Here is a 20,691-nt window from a genome sequence, read left to right as displayed (position 1 = left end):
CTTACATGAAGTCCCTTTTTGGGTGGTCAAAGTAGCACTTAAAATGAACTGTGTGTCAAAGTCCCTTTACAGCAAGCACCAGTGCACCTCCAAAGCTTCACAGGCAGTGACCCTTGTAACTCCCAAAATGACAAAAAATCAAGGATTAACCCAAAGACACCCAGTTTTTGAACTATGAGTCCTGTTTAACGCCAGATCTCTAAACAAGCGAAGTAGAAAAACTGTGATTTTGAAATCAGTGAAAATGTTAAAAATCCTGGTGCAAATTTAACCAGAAAAATTTAACCATGAGAGGCCAGAGCCCAGGAGGGGTCGATCAGCAGCCATGGGAGGGCAACAACCAAGGGGCACTTCTGCAAGGAGCAGTGCACTAATCACAAGAGAAACAGCAGCATTGTTCTCTCAGATTTTATTTCCATTTAATTGCCAGCTTCATCCCATTAAAAAAAGAAATACATTAATTTCTACAGGATTCAAGATGTACAGAGGAATTACTACAGGGCACAGGCCCTGTGAAGTGCAGCAAACTGATTCTTGGCAGCACAGCCAAGGCATGGCATAACATGGAGTAGCATCCGTGCATACACAGTGGCAGGGAAAAGCATCCACAACAGCACATTTTGACCAAATGTGTTTTCAATTTATTACAGTATGAGAAAAATAACAACAAACGAAAGAAACAAAAGGAATAACTTTGCCTCAGCAAAGGCACTTTTAACTGCAAACTCCATCCAGCAACTGTAAAGCAGCCCAGTGCATCCCAGATTGAATCATCACTTCATTCCCACTCCAGCTCATCAGGCACATCATCCTTCACCAAGTCCTTTAAATAGCAGTCTAGCTTTAAATGGAATTGTGCAAATTCTTTGTGGGATCTATCATTCTGCTTCCCAGCTCTCTGCACACAGACAGTCCTGTCACTCGGCCTGAACCATTTCCAGGGCTCAGGCCCTGACCTCCTTAGCTCCTGTACAATCCTGCCTGCAGCACAGGAGCCACAGTGTTCACAAGGGTGGCCTCCACCCTCGCCATGGAACCACCTAGAAACCAGCCAGGACAACTTCCCTGCACAAAGAGTGAAGCACGTTTATAAATTAATACCAGCACAGTTTCAGCAGCGAAGGCCAAGCTATTCTTGACTTCCCAGAGAAACCAGAATTCTGCAGCTAAACAGCTTCATCCAAGACCCTGCACAATTTATTTCCATTAACACTGTTTGCCCAGAAGGACATGATTCCCATGCAGGTGCACATGTGCTTCCTCCAGGAGCTGAAAATGGAATTATCACTGTCCATATGTGCTGCATAGATGTGCTTGCAGAGAAGCAAGCCCCTGAAAGAAAAATAATCCAAGAAAAAGACTGTCTCCTATGCACATGCCAATTTTACAGGCAACCTGACGTTCACTGTTCAAATCAGTAACTGGCATTAATGAAGGAACAGATTATTTTCTATTCTTTGCTGTTAGGTCCTTTATCACTAGAATGAACCAAGACTCACTTTTTCTTTCTCCCTCCAGCTCTAACCCTTGGCATAGCTCATTCTGGATCATTTTTTTTTCCCTGAGAGACATCCTCATCTCAAGCAACCTCAGGACGCAAGGAAATACAGCCCTAGCCACAGTAAACTTTCCTGTACCGTACCAGGAAAGAATTCTTCCCCCAGTCCTGGCACAGGTTGCCCAGAGAATCTGTTGCTGCCCCATCCCTGGAAGTGTCCTTTGGAAGCTCTCTAGCAGTTTAATATCCTTCTGACACTGTGCAGCCCAAAGTGCCCCCAGCACTCGAGCTGATGCTGCCCCAGTGCAGAGCAGAGTGGGACAATCCCATCCCTGGCCCGACTAGCCATGCTGGGCCCAGTGCCCCCCAGGAGAGGGATGTCCCCCCTGGCTGCCAGGGCACTGCTGACTCCTACCCAATTTCCATCCACCAGGATTCCCAGGTCCCTTTGCACAGTGCTGCTCTCCAGCATCTCATTCCCCAGCCTGTCTGCACACCCAGGGTTGCCCCATCCCAAGTGCAGAATCCAGCACTTTCCCTTGTTGAACTTCACTGGGATGGTGATTGTCCAGGTCTCTCTGCAGAGCCTCCCTTCACTTCACTGGGAAAGGGAAAGCTAAATTAATCTGGAACATTTTCTTGGTAGTCTGAAATGCTTCAGGTCAGACATTCCACTCGCTGGAAGACCCCATGGGCTGGGAACCAGCCTGCACCAGCTCCAGGGCATCCAAACCAGGGCCAGCAGCTGAGTGTGCCCGGGAACAAGGAAGGCTGGGATGAGGCACCAACACGGAAGCAGAAGACACAGTGAATACAAGGCACACATAAAGGGAACTGGCCCCCATAAACTTTTCACAGGTGCCAGTGCCCACCTGAGCTCAGGCAGTGACTATAAAGGATCTAGACAAAACAGACAGTTCTGAGATGGAGATCCATTTCTTAGTAAGGCTTTGAGTGCATGTGTTTAAGTTCGTTTCTTAAATTAATTCTCACAGAAGACAGGCCAGAGTTCTTCAAACAGTTGTGATCCTTCATTCCAGTATAGAAAACACATATGCAAACATGGCTTCAGACCCATGCTCACTTAAGAGATCATTTTAAAGCTTGTAATAAAAATATTTTATACAAACGATAAATACTTTAAGCATTTACAAAAATAAACAGTCCATTCCCATAAAGAAGGACATTTATAGCTGAAATTCTGAATACATCTGGAGGCAAGGCAGTTATTGATGAAGCTAGTTAATAAAATCTTTGGTATGAGTACAGGACATTTTTATGCACTGTTGGCTTCCTTTGGCCGGTGTACTGTACAGACAAGCAAAGAGCTCGTCCTTAATTTCTTGATATGTCTTCCAAATACAACAAACAAATATTTCTAACGTGTCTTCCTATGATAATAGGAGAAAAGCCCAAGACTCTCCTGGCTCTTCCTGTGACTTGCGTTTCTAAAACGGAATGATGAGAGGATAAAGAGAAAGTGAACACAGTTAAATTTCATTTTAGCTAGGAAGCAGCATCTGTAAAAAATAACCAATTGAAAATAACTCTAGAGGAAAGCCCATTTCCTTCAATTTGTAGAAATCAACTGCCAAGACAGGCAAACACGGAATCTGTTCAGATTCATTGCTGCAAGTTCAGACAGGAAGAGGAGATTGGACAGTGAGGGAAGGGAGCTTCACACCTGAGCACAGCCGTGGATGGTGTGGAGCAGGTGACAGTTGGGTGGCAGGTACAGCCAACACCCAGAGCCAGCAGCATGGGGACAGCTGCAGCTGCAGCAAATCCAGCCAGCATCCCCCAGCCCTGGCACTGGCCAGGCTTCCACCAGCTCCCAAGGGGTGTGGGAGCCAGAAGGTTTTGGGTCTGTCTCGTGGCTGCTGAGAATCATGACCCATTTCTATAGCAACAGGAGCTCACATGACTACTGTCTTTAAAAAGAGCCCCTGTCTGTGGCATCCTCTGTAGGCAAAATATCCATTATTTACACCTCTGCATGTCTGCTGTGCAATTTGTATGGGGAGCTCATTAATGAAGGAGGACACCTTGGCCCACCCTGTCAGAGGAGGGGCCCAGCTCGCTCATCCCTGCTGGGGAGGGCAGGCAGGAGCAGGCCCTGAGCAGCTCACCTGAGTTACAGCAGTACCAGCACAGGGCCAGGCCTGCAGCCACGCTGAAACACGCCAGGAAGAACACTGGGCCTGCAGACAACGGCAAGGAGACACGCTGAGACACGGCAGGGCAGCAGGAGCTCAGCTCATAACCACCAACTGCTATCTATGCATAACTGAGCACATTCAAATGAAGCTAACATATCCACAATTCTGCATGTTCTGTAGCTAATGTGCTGTGAAGCACATTCACTAGACTGCAATTAATTTTTACTACAGTTGCTTTGCCACCATTCCCTGTTCCCCTCTGCTCATCTAGCTACAGCCTATGGCATTTAAGGAAAAGTTTCCCAACCAAATCTCCTGGAAACTGCCTGCCTGGAATTACACACAGTTTAATGGTGATGGTCAGTATTGATGTTCAATAAAACCTTTCTAATTCATGACTACGCCCTGACAAAACAGCATAAAGATTTATATCCGCTTCTTTATTACCTAATACTCTATTTGTAGTTACTATCTCACTAGAAACAGAGATACAATTAAATTACACCTCTATTTGTAGATACAATTAAGCTACAACTATCAATTTAAGGACAAATGTAGTGCATCAACAAACTCTTGGAGCTGACTGCATGGAGAAGGACATTGGAGAAACAACATAGGAGCAAGGATTTGGTTGCTCCTTGGCCTGTAACCTCCCAAGGAGAGTGGCTAGTGGCCAAACAAGCTCTAGTTTGAGGCCAGCTTAGAAAACAAAAAGTAGTAAGAAAAAATAAAATAAAATAAAAAAATAATAATAATAAAAAAATTACTTCATTTTCTTATTTTCAAGCACTTTCTCTTTTCATCCTGTACTGTTATGCTGAAGACAGCAACAGCAATGTGGGAAGTCTGAACAGCAATTTGGTTCAATATTCAGAGAAACACCACCACCACAGACAAAAACATACATCAAGTTAAACAGTGTTTTTGCTACTTGTTTCAGTTTTCTTTCATGAAACTGCAATAAAAGCATAATTCATAGAAGGTGTTCTGAATCTCTCATTATTGTATCTAAATCTCCAAATAAAATACTGAACTTAAATGATACAACAATTCATTATAAATTGTGTGATTTCTTCATCATTATTTCAGATCTTCCCTTTCAAAATATCCTACTGTGAAAAAACTATCTGCCCTCTGTAATCTGACACTGAACAGAGGAAGGTGAAAATAAATAATATGTTTTCCTAAGGAAAATATACTTAACCTTTTCCTTCCTTTCTGTCACTGCTTTCAAATAATTTGTAGTTAAATTGAGAGCTTAAAAAATTTTGAAAAAAAATTGAAAGTCAGATCAAAAAGTTATTGATGGCCTTATGCAAAATGAATAGACCTTACTGTTCAGGCATTGAAGAAATCACAGGAAATTACGAGTTTAGCAGTAATAGTGTAAGTAATACCATTGTAAATATTGATTAAACTCTACAGTCTCTTCAACTTCCTGGCACTGGTTTCCCTGACAGTAGCTCAGTATATTTTCCTCCACTAATTCTACTTAACTTGTGACAGTAAAGACATCGTAAGCCAAAGTAGTTGTTACATGAAGTGCAAATTACATGATATAATAAATTGCATCATAATCTGCAAAGCCATTCCATCCGGTGACACTGTATGATTTATTTACCCCTGTCATTTAGCATATATTGCTCCTTGTCAGTGTCTATCTCTGTGGGATCTGAGGTTTCTAGAAATAAAAGCAACACATGAAAAGTTAGTACTCAGCTCAAGCAAACAAACATAATCAGCACGTGCAAAATGGTACAAAACAACATATTTCAGAAAAATATCCAATACTGACATTAAGTATTAACCCCTCCAGTGGTAAATGATTGCTAGAGTTAAAGCTGGACTGACCAAAAGACACAGGCACAGAGTCATCTGAATGCAACTACAGATAGCTGCAGCCCCACCTCTGATCTGCTTAAGCACTGACCACATAAAGAACACTACACTTGTTTCCCAAGTTAGGAAAGCAGGAGATAATCCTTCACAATACCAGCAACTTGTATTTTCATTGTAACACATTCAAACTCTTTGTTAATAGATGCACTAATCTGAAAACATCTCTATAATTTAATGTATCACCATTCTTTGTTCTTGAGCAAATATCTGGGCATTGATGTATTTAGCAGGTAAAGCATATAATAAAACTTGGTGCAGATTATTTACTAAATGCAGGTCTCAGCTGAAGACATGCCCAGCTTTTTTAAAATTCTGTAGGTTCTACATGTTAACATTTGGCACAAGGAATTTTGGCCTCCATCTTTCTGCAAATTCTAGTAGAAAAGGAGGTTGGCCTTAGACACGGTGTTCAGCAGTTTCCAGTCTGGGCAGAAAACCCCTTTCAGAGCTGCCTTTGATGTGGAGATCACGCTGTCTGCAGAAGGGGCATGCACAGCTGTCACCAGGCACGGCAGAGGAGTGACTTTCCATAACACATCACCAATCTGCAACGCTGTGTTAGCCAAACCTTTTCTGTAGACTCACAGAATCATAAAGGTTGGGAAAGACCTCTACGATCACCAAATCCAACTGTCAAAGGATTAGGAGAGTTAAAAAAGGAAAGGAAAAAAAGTAAGAGCTCCGAATGTGGCTGTGAATAGGGAAGAATTCAAGACTGATCGGTTTCAGCTGCTCTCCTTCTCTTACACCACACCGGGATCTAGGAGAGGGGCCTTGAAAACTGCCCTGGCCACGCAGGCAGCGACAGGGGAACATCCACGTCCCCTGCTAAGGAGGTCCCTCCCCGTGGGGGGACAGGGCAGGGCCCTGGAGCGGACAGAAGCGCCCGGAGCCCTCTGCTGTGACGCCTGAGAGCCACCGGAGCAGCGAGGATGGCTCAAAGCTCCGTGGGCACGGTGTGCCCCGGCAGCCTCACCCAGCCTGCCCCTCTGAGGGGCTGACGTCTCCCCAGGAATTCCAGCCAGGGAATCCTCACACCGCACACAGAGCACAGACAAATCTCTGCCACTTCTAGCGCTGCGTGGGGCTGATCCGAGCCTTTATCCTTTTAGTCTATGACAGCACGGAGAGAAATAAAAACATTTTTGAGTGCCTTGGAAACTCCCGTTCGCTCCAGCTCGGAGGCTGCCCACATCGTGTGCATTACCCCCCTCTAGTGGGAATGTTCGACATTACCCGACACTTCACTAGCAATTTACACTTCAGGCAAAGAAATTTTGTTCTAGCACAAGTTTTAAAGCTGTCTTAAAAATGAAAAATAAATATTTGAAAGGCTTTCCTCTGTTGAGGAATCTGTCCTGTGTATAGCTGCATGTAATCTATTAAAGAATTCCATCCTGGCCATGGTTCATCTATGTCCTCATCAATAATTTCTCCAGCTGCTTGTAATGCTGCTTGCTTCAGCTCAGCCTGCATTTAGAAGAAAATCCCCATGTTAGGGATTCTCCTTTTTCTTCACCTTTACAAATTCTAGTGGCAATTCTGTAAATGCTTTTGCTAAATTTAACAACTACTGCTAAGAGCCTTACAGAATGATAGCATGGTTTGAATCGGAAGGGACCCTGAAGACCATCTAGTTCCACCTCCTGCCGTGGGCAGGGACACCCTCCACTGACCAGGTGCTCAGGACCCCACAGCTCCTGGCCATGAACGCTCCTTGAGCCCTTCCAAGGGGTAACATTCGAGTCACAAATTGTGGTGTTGGACATCTGAAGGATAATGCCTTTAATAAAATGTCCAAGTTCACTTGAATGAGAAGAATGAGAAGTTACTCCTCATATTGATAAAGAAGCTTTTCCTGAAGCATAAAAGGGTTTGTGGTTTTAGTTTAAAAAGCTGCACAGATGTTTCTTGACCATTCACTCCAAAATGCAGACATTTGTTTTAATTACAGAACTCTTAAGAAGCAGCAAGCATATTAACACAATCATCTCAATATTTATTTCTTAGGTTAACAGAAAGAAACTGCCAAACCTCGGCAAACAATAATGTTTTAACTCAGTTCTTTAAATAATCCTCATCTCTCCGAGGATGGTAACATGAAAGAGTGTACCAAGACAACAGACATTTAATGACTTTTGATGGTTACTGAAGTCAGCAGTTTGCAGCAGCAGCAAAACAGTTTTTGGGTGCCACAAGGAGCTGTACGTTTAGCATGAAGCTCTTCTAGCACAGGTATTTGCTATGCAGAGTCTGACCATGATAAACCCTAACCCTGCCTACTCATGGCTACCTGAGGAAAGCTCAGAGTCACCACGTAGATCATGTCCAAGAATGAGCACATTTTTGCTCTAGTTAAAAGTGAAAACATCCCACAGACCCTATCCAAGTATTGTAAAGATACATTCTCAAAAATGGCTTGTAGAATGTGCTATTGAATATTAAAAAAAGCTTCAACTCTTAAACATCAAAACAGGCATGAAATTTTATTCTTAGTGACTACAGCAAGACTTCTCAAACTGCTCCTAATTCATAAAGGCTGTCTGCTAACTGCTCGTCAGCCTGGCAGAAAAAAAACTATTTCTTGAGCTCTACCCAAGTAAAATTGATAGATCCAAGCCAGTTTGATTGAAGAGCCTGTTCCCCAAAGTGCACGACTTCTGCAAGGTGAACATTAGATCAAAACATTGCCTCCAAGCTGCTGCTAGGCTCAGTCAGTTGGGATTGGGGCTCATCTGAGATTCTGAGGCAGGATGGGCCCAGACTTCCCCAGTTCACAGGGGTTCAGGTATAGATGAGGGGTAACTGCAGCCTCCCTGTGCAGGCAAGAAAATGGTCTTCCACCAGTTTGTGCTGGGTAGATACAAATTGCCTCTTTCAAAATGAAAGACAAAATGAAGGTAATTACAATTTTACATTACAAAATTCTCTTACAGCTTTTGGAAAACTCAAGTCAGAAGGAATTAAGTTATATCCCAAAAATTATTTAAGTAACTTGTTTATTTATATTATTCATAACCTGTTGGGGTTGTTTAAATGACCCACACTGCATCTGAAATGAGGTTTTGTAATACACTGGTGAGGAAATCCACAACTCAACCAACTTACAAGTCAACTTACTCAAGATTTTCCTGCTTGGCAGGTCATTAAACAGCTGTTCAGCATTGATCTGCAGAGCCCTGTAAAACTCCTGACAGTGTCTGTCTCCTTTCTTTTGGAGGTGTTTCAACAGATCTGAGAGTCTGGTATGGAGTGATGCCTTTGGGTTCCTGAACTGTAAGAGAAAAGCACTCATCAGAAAAGAGATTAAAACAGAAGAGAGATTAAAAGTTCAATTTTACAATACTATGCCAGTGAACAAAGTTATAGGGCTTCTTTGATACTAAAAGAATGGGTCAAAAAGGGATATACATGCACTGCACAGCAATGAGCTCCATGTGGTCAGCACTGTCTGATGGAGATCATATTCCCTCTGCCTCTCCTTCTGCTTTTTTCTGTCCCAATCAGGTGAAAGACACTCTGCATTTCATGTCTCCCCTGCATCTCAGCTGACACAGTACTTGCTGTTCTACAGTTTAATTCTGACAGCTGTAGATATAATATTTCAGCAAATCTTATAATTTGAAATAAAGTTTGATGCTTTTTCAAGTTTGCCCTTAGCTGCCCAGTAATGATCCCTGAAAAGGCACTTTATACTGCTTATCCTAGTCCCAATACTTGAGTGTTCATTATCCCAAGATTTTGTATTTCATTGTTTTTTATTGTTTGCAGCACAATTAACTGCTGTGTACCCACTTCAACAGGCACAAATTCCCATTACTCAGTTTGGCAAATAGCTTCAGAGGAAAATACATTTTTCCTGTAGTGCTAAATGTGATGAGTATTAAGAGACCTTACAAAGAGAAGGAAAATGCATCCCTAGCCTTACACATCAAACTAATTTCAGTTTAATTGGGAAAAATCCAAAGCCATTCTCAGCAAAGCATCATATTTCATAGCAGCACAGTGGATAACCTTTGGAGCATACTGAGTCAGGAACAATTGCTGCTCGAGGGGGACGGGAACTTACACAACACTCCTTATTCTAACAAAATTCCCACAGGGTCTACTAGATACAGCTGAGGTTATAAGCTTCCTAAACACTCAGTAGAGCTGACACAAACTTGCCTGCACCCATAAAAAAGCAGTTCATTTCTGCCTAAGTGCAGAAGTCACAAATCATGTTTCAGATTCTTAATGGATGTATTTGGAAGCTCTTGAGTGAAGTGGCAAGACAGGCTCAGTAAATGTGATCTAGCTCTGTTCTACACCACAAAACACTAATAGGCCCCATGGAGCTTGATTATGGCAGAATTGGACCTCTTTTTCCCAATGTTAAAATACTGATACACCAAAACCCTGTGCAGACATGAAACCAGCAGAGGGCAAGTACAAACTATTATAAGTAGGATTGTGGAAGCTCTTAGGTGACTTTAATTTTGTCTCCATACAAGATTAGAAGCTTTTTCTCCCTAAAAAGAGCTACCCATTTTTGAAAGCTTCACATCAGGGAGAGTGGCCTTCCTCCATACGTGGTGGCACCACTCCAAGATAATAATTAACTCCATCCACTTCCCACAGCTTCACTCCTACCAGTGGGACTAACACCCCCCCACTTCCCTACTAATTCTTAAAAATATTAATTGGTAATTAAAATTATTAGCAGGAGGTGAGGTGGACTGGCTGCATGTGGAACCAAGAGTTGTGTTGGGAAGAGGGCAACTGGACTAGTGACCTGCAAAAGCAACGCAACAGTCAGAGAACAGAAAAACTCCTCAAATTACCTTTTCTGCTTCTTCATTGGTAAGAATTTGGGGATAGACTCTGTTAAGCTGAAGAACAATTTTATCGACCACTTGCTCATTCAGACGGCTGGTGCTCGTAAGGAAATACATGTCATGCTGCAGCCGATGGCAATACGACTGATCTAGAGATAAAATAACACAGAACAAAGCACACCAGGTAATTAATAAGCCATTTTTAAATTCCACAGATTTCATTTTCCCAGTGATTAAATAGCTAAAATAATATTATCACCACCACCTAATATTAGAAAGCTGAACTATCTGTTAGGGAAATACAACACTGCCACGTGCTTTGAAAGACCCATTCAGTTGAAATTGTACAAATCCGATCTTCTGGCTGGTCACTCCCACTGCCTCTCTCTTTCCAAAGGGAGAAGGCCCTAAATCATTTAGAAGTCAAGCTCTGATGGATATGTAATCAAATACAGCCCTAAATTTAATGAATCACTGAAGACAAATTCTCTATCCCATACAAAGTCAGATGATGACATTTAAGGCACCTGCAAGATGCTTCTCCCATCCAATGGGATACTCTGATTCTGCTCTTGGACATAACAGGGCTCCTAAAAAACTAAACGTACGTGACCATAAGGTGCCAGACTGTCCACTAGGGCACCTGCAGAAAAAGCATCAGGGACACCCTTTCTTAAGTTCTGCCTGATCTGTTAGCAGAGTGTTCACAGGGAGTTTGCCAGACACAATTCCTAACCGAGGCAGGGACATGCCAGGATGTTGGACAAACCTTTGCACTCCTGTTCCATATGCCTGTGTGAGGTGTGTGGTCCCTGAAAGCTGTCACTAGCCACTGGCACAACACAAAACACAACTTTCACATTATACTGGTTGCCAAAAAGTCCTTTGTAATTTTGTTTCTGCTTAACTATTCTTAGCATAAAAAAACTCATATTGCTTTCTGTACAAGGCACATCAAACAGGATTTTGTTTGTCACAATCCCCTGCATAAATTTCTTCATGGTCTATTTTCACTGCCCTCCTGGATAAAGCCGCAGGGCCCTACGGAGCTGGACTGCCACTTCATATTTATCACAGTAAATTAATAAATACAGCTGCATTTCAAATTTGTAGGCTGAGACGAGCTCTTCCTTGCCACACTGCAACATGCCAGCACTCTCATCCACACCTGGGAGCATATATATGCTGCCAAACACCTTTAGTCAGGTAGCTACACATTCCCAATTAATAATGCCACTAATATATACATAAGGACTCTGGACACTGTCTCTGATACCACTGTGTCTTTATTATGGTCTCATTTTTGGTTTGTTTTCCCCTTAAAAGCCTTCTTAAGTTTATCAAAGATCATTAAGGAGATATATTTAAATACAACAGACACAAAAAACCCAATGCAGCTCTTCAACATTCTCTGTAAAACACAGAACTTGCAAACATCCGTTCCAGAAACCTCAGTGGTGTCTGCTGTGCAGTGCAAACACGAGCTGCCACTTCCTGCAAAACTTCTGGGTGATTTTCATAAACGATACAGGAAGTTTGCAACCAAAACCTGGAAGGTTTGGATCTGATGATCAAACCATTTGTACATGTACATGAGAACTCCTTTCAGAAACATCTCAGGAAAGAGAGAAAAAAGTCTCTCTCAATCAAATGTTAGCTTTATATTAACTTAGTTTTGGTTTCTCCCTTTCAAGAGCCCAAGAAAGGGATGCCAAGGATTTAAGAAGGAGACTGGCTGCATAGAAACACCTGGGCAGCCTGTATCAGGTCTGGGCAACCCTTTCACAAATCTTCCTTAATATCCAATCTAAACTTCCTCTGACACCCACCTGGCTACATCCACCTCTCAGGGAATTGTAGACTTCAGTAAATCATTTTTACTGGAAATATTTTTAAAAAGAGAAGAAGAAAACGTAGCAAAACTGCAGTGAGCAAAACACTAAAAAGCATTTGACACTAGAGTGCGGCATTAGGTTACACATAGTCCCAGTCCTCCAAGCTCCCTACGATGGCTAAAGCAAGGGGCCCCCCGAGTCACCGGGATAACCCGTGTGCTCCGCAGGTGCACAGGCACAGTCCCAGCGAGCTGCACGGAGGCCGGCGGTGAAGGGCAGATTTCGCTGCCACACAACACGCAGCCGGTGTGCCCGGGTGTGAAACGTGGCACTGCCCGGCTCCACCGGAGACACCAGGCTGGGGCTCCGCACGGCCCGGCTGCCCCGAGCCCAGCCCCGCCCGCGCTGTCACAGCGGCCCGGCCCTGCGGGGCCCCGCGGCCGGACCGGGCCGTGCCCCGCCCGCTCACCCCGACCCACGGCCGGGCCGCGGCGTGGGCGAACCGCGCTGGCGGGGCCGCTGCGGGGCGCGGACACACCGCCACAGCCGCGGCCCGCCTCCCCAAGCCGCCGAGGGCCCCCGGCCCCTGCCCCTCCCGCACTCACCGGCCATGGCAGCCCGGCCCCTGCCCGTCCCGCACTCACCGGCCATGGCAGCCCGGCCCCGCCCGTCCCGCACTCACCGGCCATGGCAGCCCGGCCCCGCCCGTCCCGCACTCACCGGCCATGGCAGCCCGGCCCCTGCCCGTCCCGCACTCACCGGCCATGGCAGCCCGGCCCCGGCCGACCCCGCCCGGCCCGCGGGCTGCGGCCTTCGGACTGCGGCCTCGGCCTTCCTGCCAGGCCGGGCCGGGCCGCCCCGGGGCGGGGCAGGGCGGCCCTCGGCACCGCCTCCCGGGCCCGGGGGCGGTGCGGCAAGCGCGGAGCGGGAGGACGGAGGGCGGTGCCCGGGGAGCCGGGGGAGCGGAGCCGGGGGAGCCGGGACGGGCCCCCCGAGCCCACACCGGCGTTTCCATCGCCTTGAGCTTCAAGATAAAACAGTTATCAAATGTCTGTGCTCACCAGGCCGTCCCGTGCACAAGCATGAATTTACACTTGCATAGCCACGAGTTTTTAAACAATTAGTGCATGGTAGCCGTGATTTCCTTTTCCAGAAGTAATTACACTCTCCAAAATACCATGTCTACATCTTCACAGCATCCATGTAGAATTTACCTTTTCCTTGTGCTGCAGCACAACACGTGTTTAAGTGCAGCTGGACACGTAGGGTACATTGAGCAGGTGGTGACTCAAGCCCAAGGAGCAGGGACAACTTTTCTCATAGAAAAGGTTGCAGTGAAGCATCTAATTGATTGGGATATTTAACTACCTGAAGCAAAAGGTACAAGCAAGTCTGTGGATGTAAAACCTGCCATTTGCATTAAATTTCATCAACAATTAATTACCTAGCAAGGAATGGAAGAGAATATGCCTTGCTGTGGATAAATGCTTCAGAGGATGCTGTGACATTCATGGTGCATATCCTTGAGACGATCAGTAGAGTATAGAGTACGTAGTCCTGAGTTTATGCTATTTACCCTCTGGAATCCAGATCTTCCTAACAGCGTGAAAATATATATTTTAATTATTCCTATTATTGCACATGGGGACCTTGATCACGCGTGTATTGGTGTGATTTTGGCAACGTATTTTAGTAAAGAAACAGGAACTTGTGAAAAGTAACTTGGAATTTTGTAATTCTTTTTGTCATATATTTTTAAGACCATTTTGGATGGGGCTGAGCTACCTGCTGCAGTGGAAAATGTTCCTGCCCATGGCAGGGGTTTGGAACAAGATAATCTTTAAGGTCTCTTCCGACCCAAACCATTCTTGTATGCTACAATCCACTTTCATATGCATATTAAAACATTACAGCAAGAGGAGCTGCCTAATACTAAGAAGCAGTGGGAGAATGCTATGCTGGGGGTTTGTTTTTGTGATCCCTTTATACCTCTTTGAATTCATTGCATTTTTGATCTGTTCAAATATTTCCCTGGAAACTTATAGAAATTTTAGAAAATTTAAATGTAAAACTTTTAGAACTTTTAGAACTTTTAGAACTTTTTTAGACTTTTGAAACCACTGGAATCTAAACCACTAAACAGAAACTCTGGTCACCTTAGTGTGACTAAGATTTCAGATGGACTGAAATCTCTCACATAAATCTAAATGTTTTTCAGCACACAGTGATTCCAAGCACAGTGAGTGAAGTGGAAGCGAAAATCAATCCCTCGGGAATGCTGCGATGCACAGTGCCACACTGCCTGGAGATATTTTTGTCCCGCAGACTCAGATAAATACACGAGAAGCAGAGGTTAAACATATCTCCTCCTCATGCCGGCGGCACGCCAGACCCCTGCAGCAGGGTGGCTGTCACGCCCGCCGTGCGGACCGGTCCTTGCGGGGCCGCACGCCGAGGGAGGGACGCACGGGGGGGGCTGGCCCGGAGCGCCCTCCCGTGGTGGCAGTCCCGTCCCGTGACAGTCACAGCACGCAGCCGGGGAAGGACGCCAGCACCGAGGCGAGGAACGCGCCCCTCAACCCGCTCGGGGGCGAGCGGCGCGCTGCGAGCCCCGCTCCCCGACACAGCCTTGCCAAAACTCGGCTTCGTTTCAGAGTCCTTCCTCCACATTTAGTGGCCACGCGAAGTGACCTGCAAAACAATGTTTTCTTTCCCAGCAGACTGATTTCCTGCTTAGCTAATCTCAAAAGCCAGTACTGTCCTCCCCCGCCGCTAAACCGACCGATTTGTTTATTTGAGTGAATTATTCGACTTACTAAATGCCACCCTTGTCCTGGCAACATCATCATGTAGTGTTTTATCTGTCAACTGTTGAAAAACAATACTTTGTTATTTTCCCACCGCCAGAGGACTGAATCTCTTTAGTAACAAATTGAATCCAGATAGCCAAAGGAGTTCCTCTAACAGGCTTTCTTTGTGCTTAAGAAAATACAATAAACTATTTCTTAAAAGCTCAGATTGCACACTAAGCTCCCTTCGGCAAGTTGTAGTCGATAATTTAAGAAAACAAGCTCTAAGAAGGAGAAAAAATGTGAAGGCAATGACAGGCTGGCCACTCCCGTCAGAGCCACAGCCCCTGTGGCTCTGAATTCCTGTTCCCACAGATTTGCACCTTTCAGACCTTTGTTTTGCCCACGTTCCTCGTTACAAATGTGCACTTACAGCTTCTGTAGAGCATCATCCATGGGTTTCAGTGTGGGTGTGTGCCGTGCCCGGCACACGTCCCGCGCCGGGCAATCCTCCTTGCCGGGATAAGCAGAGGTCACGGGCAGCTTGGAGAAGCGAAAGCAAACAGGGCGGGAGCGAGTCCGGCCGTGACAGCCGGCACAGCCCCGCCGGAGAGATGGGCGGCTGCTCCTCCCAGCCCATCCGCAGCAACTTGCTGGTGATTTTTGGTACGATTACTTTGTTGGTTAGAAGGAGATGAAGAAAAAAGTTCTTTGACCCCCAACCACAAAAGCAGAAGCTGTGCTGCAAATTCCCAGGTCTTTATTCCCAACTAGTTGAGCCAAACTGTGAAATGGGAACAGAACTGACTTGGATGAAATAATTTTCCCTCAGAGGGTGCTGGCACTGCCCAGGCTCCCCAGGGAATGGGCACGGTCCCGAGTCTGCCACAGCTCCAGGAGCCTTTGGACAGAGCTGCCAGGGGTGCCCAGGGTGGGATTGTTGGGGGTCTGGGCAGGGACAGGGGGTGGACCTCAGGGTCCATTTCAGCACAGGATATTCTACGATAGCCTGGAACATCCATAGGTCTGGGAACCCCTGGTCAGTCTTAATTTCCTGTGTATTCACCTTGTACCTGGTGAATTACACACCCCTGATGCTGCTCTATGATACCCTATCCTCAGAAATTTTAACAGCATTAGTAAAACAAGAAGATGAGGCAGATCATGGAAAAATTGCATATCTCTTGTTCCTGGCACAAGGGAAGAATGGGCATGTAGAATGGGTCAATGTGCACTGATCACAAATAGTCCTGGCAAATATTGCAGAGATTCTGGAGAGTGAACAGCCAGCTCCACAAACATGTTCAATACTGCACTTGGCTCCTTATCTTATGCCTTGTAAAGCACAAATCAAATTGTACACATGAGAAAAAATACTCAACTAATTATTTTTTTAAATCCAGACAATTGAATTCTTTGAAGACAGAAAGCAAAGCTTTTAGAGCATCCTCCCCTTAAAATAGGTGAGTAAATAAATAGTTGACAGATTTGGCAAACTGACATTCTGCAGAGCTGTGGGAAGGGAACAAAGTCCTCACGTGGAAGTCATCCCTGTGCCAGCTCCAGGCACCATCTGACCCCCAGAGTCGGGAATGATGGAGAGGATGGTGTGCAGCTAGCATGAAACCCACAGCCTGTGTGAAGTAAAGGCCAATACTGGGCACGGGTTAGAAGCCACTGCAGACTCAAGCTCATAGATACAACTATCTTGGCTTGCAATATGTAACTAAAAATGTGTATTCTATTTGCCATCTGTTGAAAGCGGTTTGGGAAGTGTTTTTCTTTATGTCTTGTATAACCCATTCCTCATAACTCCAGGGGGGAGGAGGTGGGTGCCTTCTCTTAATGGGCCAGCTGTTAAAACCAGGTGGAGCAATGTTCCTTACCTCTTCCATCCAGGGGGAATATCTTCTGTTAATGGGCCAATAATGCTCACCACATGACTGATAAAATTACATTGTGGAGATGCTCCACCCAGTGGGAGGAGCCCAGCATTCCTACCTGGCTAAAACCTGAGATCCAGAACACCAGGACAGCCTGTTTGCACTGGATTCCCAGAGGAAGGCTGGACCCATCTCACCACCACTGGACCCTTTCTACAGGATCATCTCTACTCCAACAGAACCACATCTGTCACACCAGGAGGGCTTAACTGGGCTGTTCCCAATACCCTGACCAACAGGGTGTCAGTTCACATTCTGACTGTCAGTATTTCTAGGGGTTTTTTGTTTGCTTGTGTTTTTGGTACTACTACATTTGTATTTTTAATATTCCTAGTAAAGAACTGTTTTTCCTATTCCCATATCTTTGCCTGAAAGCCCCCTTAATTTCAGAATTATAATAATTTGGAGGGAGGGGGTTTGTATTCTCCATTCTAAGGGAGGTTCCCTTAGATCCTCTGCCTTTCAAAACCTGAATGACAACATGTGTCCTGTGGAAAACACTTCTGTGAGCAGTGTGCAAGCCATTATTTTCATAAAATACACAAGGAAATGCAAGTGTTCTATAGCAGAAATAGGAGCTTGAATCCAGCTGGAACCACTGGCTAGCTATCATTTAAGGGTTACAAGGTTTTAAATGTCTATTTTAGAGTCTCAGCTGCTTTCATCTACTTCCTGTACAGCACTTACTTCCCTTCTGACAATAAATTATGTTATGTTTGGCAATAAAGCTGACCCCAGGGGGCGCAGCCATCAGGACTAAGCACAGTCCCAGAGGGAAACAAGCCACAAATCTCATACAAACAGTTTGGGTGTTGCATCCTTATCTTGGTGTAACTTTGTTGCCTCTTGCTTTAGCTGCCCAAATAAATGGTAGTCATGTAGTGCTCCGGCACAGGGACAGTGAATTTACCTGCCTTCAGGAGTGTTTTCTATGGCTGCCAGCATCCCTGGCAGCTCCAGCGTGCACTTTGTCCTATCCAACATTAGTCAGCTTCACCTCATGCAGAACAGGAGCCAGGCTGTCTGCTCACACAAACTGCTGACCCAAACATCCCAACAGGAAATTTATTTCACTTGCAGTCATACTATTGCAGTTTAAAGCCACATAATGAAATTAATACACCAGGGAACTAAATCATGGAATTCATGATTTAGTTCATTCCCACAGAGATGGGAAGAAGGAAATTCAAAGGAGCTGCAGAGAGGCAGGATCAAGGATATCTTGTCCACCCTTCACATGTGTACCTTAAGCATAATATTGCCAGTAGGACAGAATATCTCCCTCCCATGCCTATAACTTTTTAATCCTAGGTTGAGATGTATCTTCGTGAAGGAATTGTTTAACCATTTGTCCTGCGTATCTGGGGATCAGAGAAACCCTTCCATTCTGGCACTCTTCTCTCCCTTTATTAAAGTTAGATTTGCCCTTTCCCATTTCCTAAGGGCCAGGCCCTCACCACCCTCATAGCCAAGACCTTCTTTCCTGTATCCCATCTAACTGTCTGGCAGTGGGAAGCCATTCTCCCTTGTCCCCAGCCCCTCTCCAGCTCTCCTGGAGCCCCTTTAGGCCCTGGAAGGGTCTCTGAGCTCTCCCTGGAGCCTTCTCCTCTCCAGGTGAGCACTCCCAGCTCTCCCAGCCTGGCTCCAGCCCTGGGAGCAGCTCTGTGGCCTCCTCTGGATCACTCCAGCAGCTCCATGTCCTTCCTATGCTGGGGCCCCAGAGCTGGACACCGCTTCAGATGACATCAGAGCAGAGCAGAGGGCCAGAACCACCTGCCTTGACCTGCTGCCCACACTGCTGGGTACAGAAGCTGTCTGGGTCTGACAGGGGGCAGAAAACTGCACACAAAATAGTTCACAGCACAACTATGTCCTGATAAACCCTGGCTAGTATTAATTGGATGAATTGAAACTTAACTGGGTGGAGTGATGGGAAGTACATCCCTTCTCCTTTTTGCAGTGCATAGCAAGAAACATGTTGCAAGGTGCACCCTGGTGTATGGTACAGCAGAACTGAGCTTATTAGAAATAAGAAAAAAGCTCTTTTGCTCCAACTTCCATGTTACTGAATTTCAAGCACGTGTTTTTGATCTCTGCAGCGTATCACCAGGATAGAAGAGGGCATTTGCCAGCAAGCTACAGTAATTTGAATTTCAAAACTGAAGCTTCAGAACTGCAGGTCATGAGAGGACACCTGATTCATACCAAGAGGATATACCATAAAACAATTACTGCAGCTTGCTATAAGGTCATGTTTCTATCCATGAGAGAGATACCCATTAAACAGCTGATGACAGTATTAAGTAAGGCTTCAACATGAACAAAAATAATTATAAGTAGGATATACATCTATTTGCATATAAACAGTAGAAAAAGAGCCATATCAGTTACTTAACTATTCAAAAGGGACAAAACAAGAAAAAAACCCACCTTGTTTCCCCACATGAAGAACAGATTAACAACAGGAAAAGAAGGCAGGCTTTCAAAAGCTACCTCAGCCCTTTAGAGAGCTCTCACAGGGACGATGCTGCAGCGACCCCGAGCTGGCTGCTCCAGGAAGGCTGCATCTCGCACTGGGACACCTGTAGAAGCTACAGGAGGTCACTGGTAGGGGCCCAAGGTGCACCACAGCACAACATCCCATCCCTCCATGTGCCATCTCCTCTCCCACAGGCTGGCAGACCTGCAGACGGGCCTTTGCTGCACATGCTCTCTAAACACAGAGCAGGTGAATTAAAGACCTTCCTGATATAAAATAATGGGGCATTTAATTAAAACCAGACTTTTTTGTAGTTCTGTCATGCTAGTTTGTAAAAATATGGGGGAGTTTCCTTTCTGAAATTCTTACAAAACCCACTGGTTCAGAGAAGACTGGAATCTGAGGGGGTGTCATTTATTATCAGCAACTTCATATGAGGCAAATATGCAAACTGGGTTCCACCTCTCCAGCTGTGCAGAAGGACATTATGCTTCTGTCACGGTCACACTGCACAGCACACTGCAGAGAGCAGCTCTGGATTGACAGCCCTAACATTCATATCTTTATTTGTATCAGACCTTCAAGCATTTCTGTTAAATAACCATCTTGGAATATAGAAAACTTACAATTCATATGAATAACGAATTTTCTATGTTGTCATTAAGGCACATATTAATACCAAAATTTCATTTTGGTCCAGAGAAGCAGTTGCATTTCAGACAGCAGCTATCCAGGTATCTGACAGGTTGGTTTGTTGTATCTTTCCTTATGGCTGTAGACTTCAACAAGGTGTGAGGAGCTCACGGTCTGCAGCGCAGCGCCGTGCCTGGGCCCCGCGTGTGTCCCACCGCTGCTCCTGGCTGCCTCCAGCAGGTGACTGCTGTCTTTGCAACACCCAGGAACTACCACATCCCGAGCCCATTCCTCCTGGGACCTGGAAGCACAAAGGGAAGTTCCATTAATTCTGGTGAAGGTAGAGAATCTGTGCATTTTATTGGCACATCAGACGTTTTGCAAATGACTTGTGCTGTAACATAAGGATTTGCTTCTCCCAGCACCAAAACCAGTTGGTAACAGTGGGGCAAATAATTGTGTAAAAGCCTCAACAAGACCTCAAGTACCTTTTTGTTGGGTACCAACTGAGCACCCCTGCAAACTGCCATGAGGGAACAGATGCTAGATGGGGTAATGCTGCACACCTCACCACCAAAAGAAAATCTTCTGAGATACTTGCTGTTGTGCCTCTATTTATTTTTTATAGTATAAAGAACT

The 20,691-nt window shown here is 45.3% G+C and overlaps 2 protein-coding genes across 9 annotated transcripts in view; both read right to left on the bottom strand.

The window, feature by feature from the left end:
- Positions 1-394: 394 nt before the first annotated feature.
- On the bottom strand, positions 395-15,590 carry CARD19 (caspase recruitment domain family member 19). Of its 8 annotated transcripts, none has more exons than XM_063411896.1 (6): positions 15,431-15,590; positions 10,380-10,522; positions 8,677-8,830; positions 5,279-5,338; positions 3,628-3,699; positions 395-2,946 (listed from the first exon to the last, which is right to left on the bottom strand). In XM_063411896.1, exons 1-6 carry the CDS (start codon positions 15,447-15,449, stop codon positions 2,834-2,836), a joined length of 561 nt encoding a protein of 186 aa, XP_063267966.1. In that variant the 5' UTR covers positions 15,450-15,590; the 3' UTR covers positions 395-2,833. The 8 variants fall into 8 exon arrangements, with proteins under 8 accessions (XP_063267966.1, XP_063267964.1, XP_063267967.1 ...); XM_063411894.1 differs by lacking the exon at positions 15,431-15,590 and adding an exon at positions 12,929-13,152; XM_063411897.1 differs by lacking the exon at positions 15,431-15,590 and adding an exon at positions 12,968-13,152.
- A 616-nt stretch (positions 15,591-16,206) lies between these two features.
- The window catches only part of SUSD3 (sushi domain containing 3), a 33,823-nt gene continuing 29,338 nt past the window's right edge, over positions 16,207-20,691 (bottom strand). Inside the window, exon 5 of the mRNA XM_063411482.1 lies at positions 16,207-20,353. Within this exon, the coding sequence (XP_063267552.1) occupies positions 20,146-20,353 (208 nt within the window). The 3' untranslated portion in view covers positions 16,207-20,145. The remainder of the gene's footprint in view (positions 20,354-20,691) is intronic.

This window comes from Prinia subflava, chromosome 14 (genome assembly GCF_021018805.1).
Source record: "Prinia subflava isolate CZ2003 ecotype Zambia chromosome 14, Cam_Psub_1.2, whole genome shotgun sequence".
Classification (NCBI taxonomy): Eukaryota; Metazoa; Chordata; class Aves; order Passeriformes; family Cisticolidae; genus Prinia; species Prinia subflava.
This window is presented reverse-complemented; position numbering and strand designations above follow the sequence as displayed.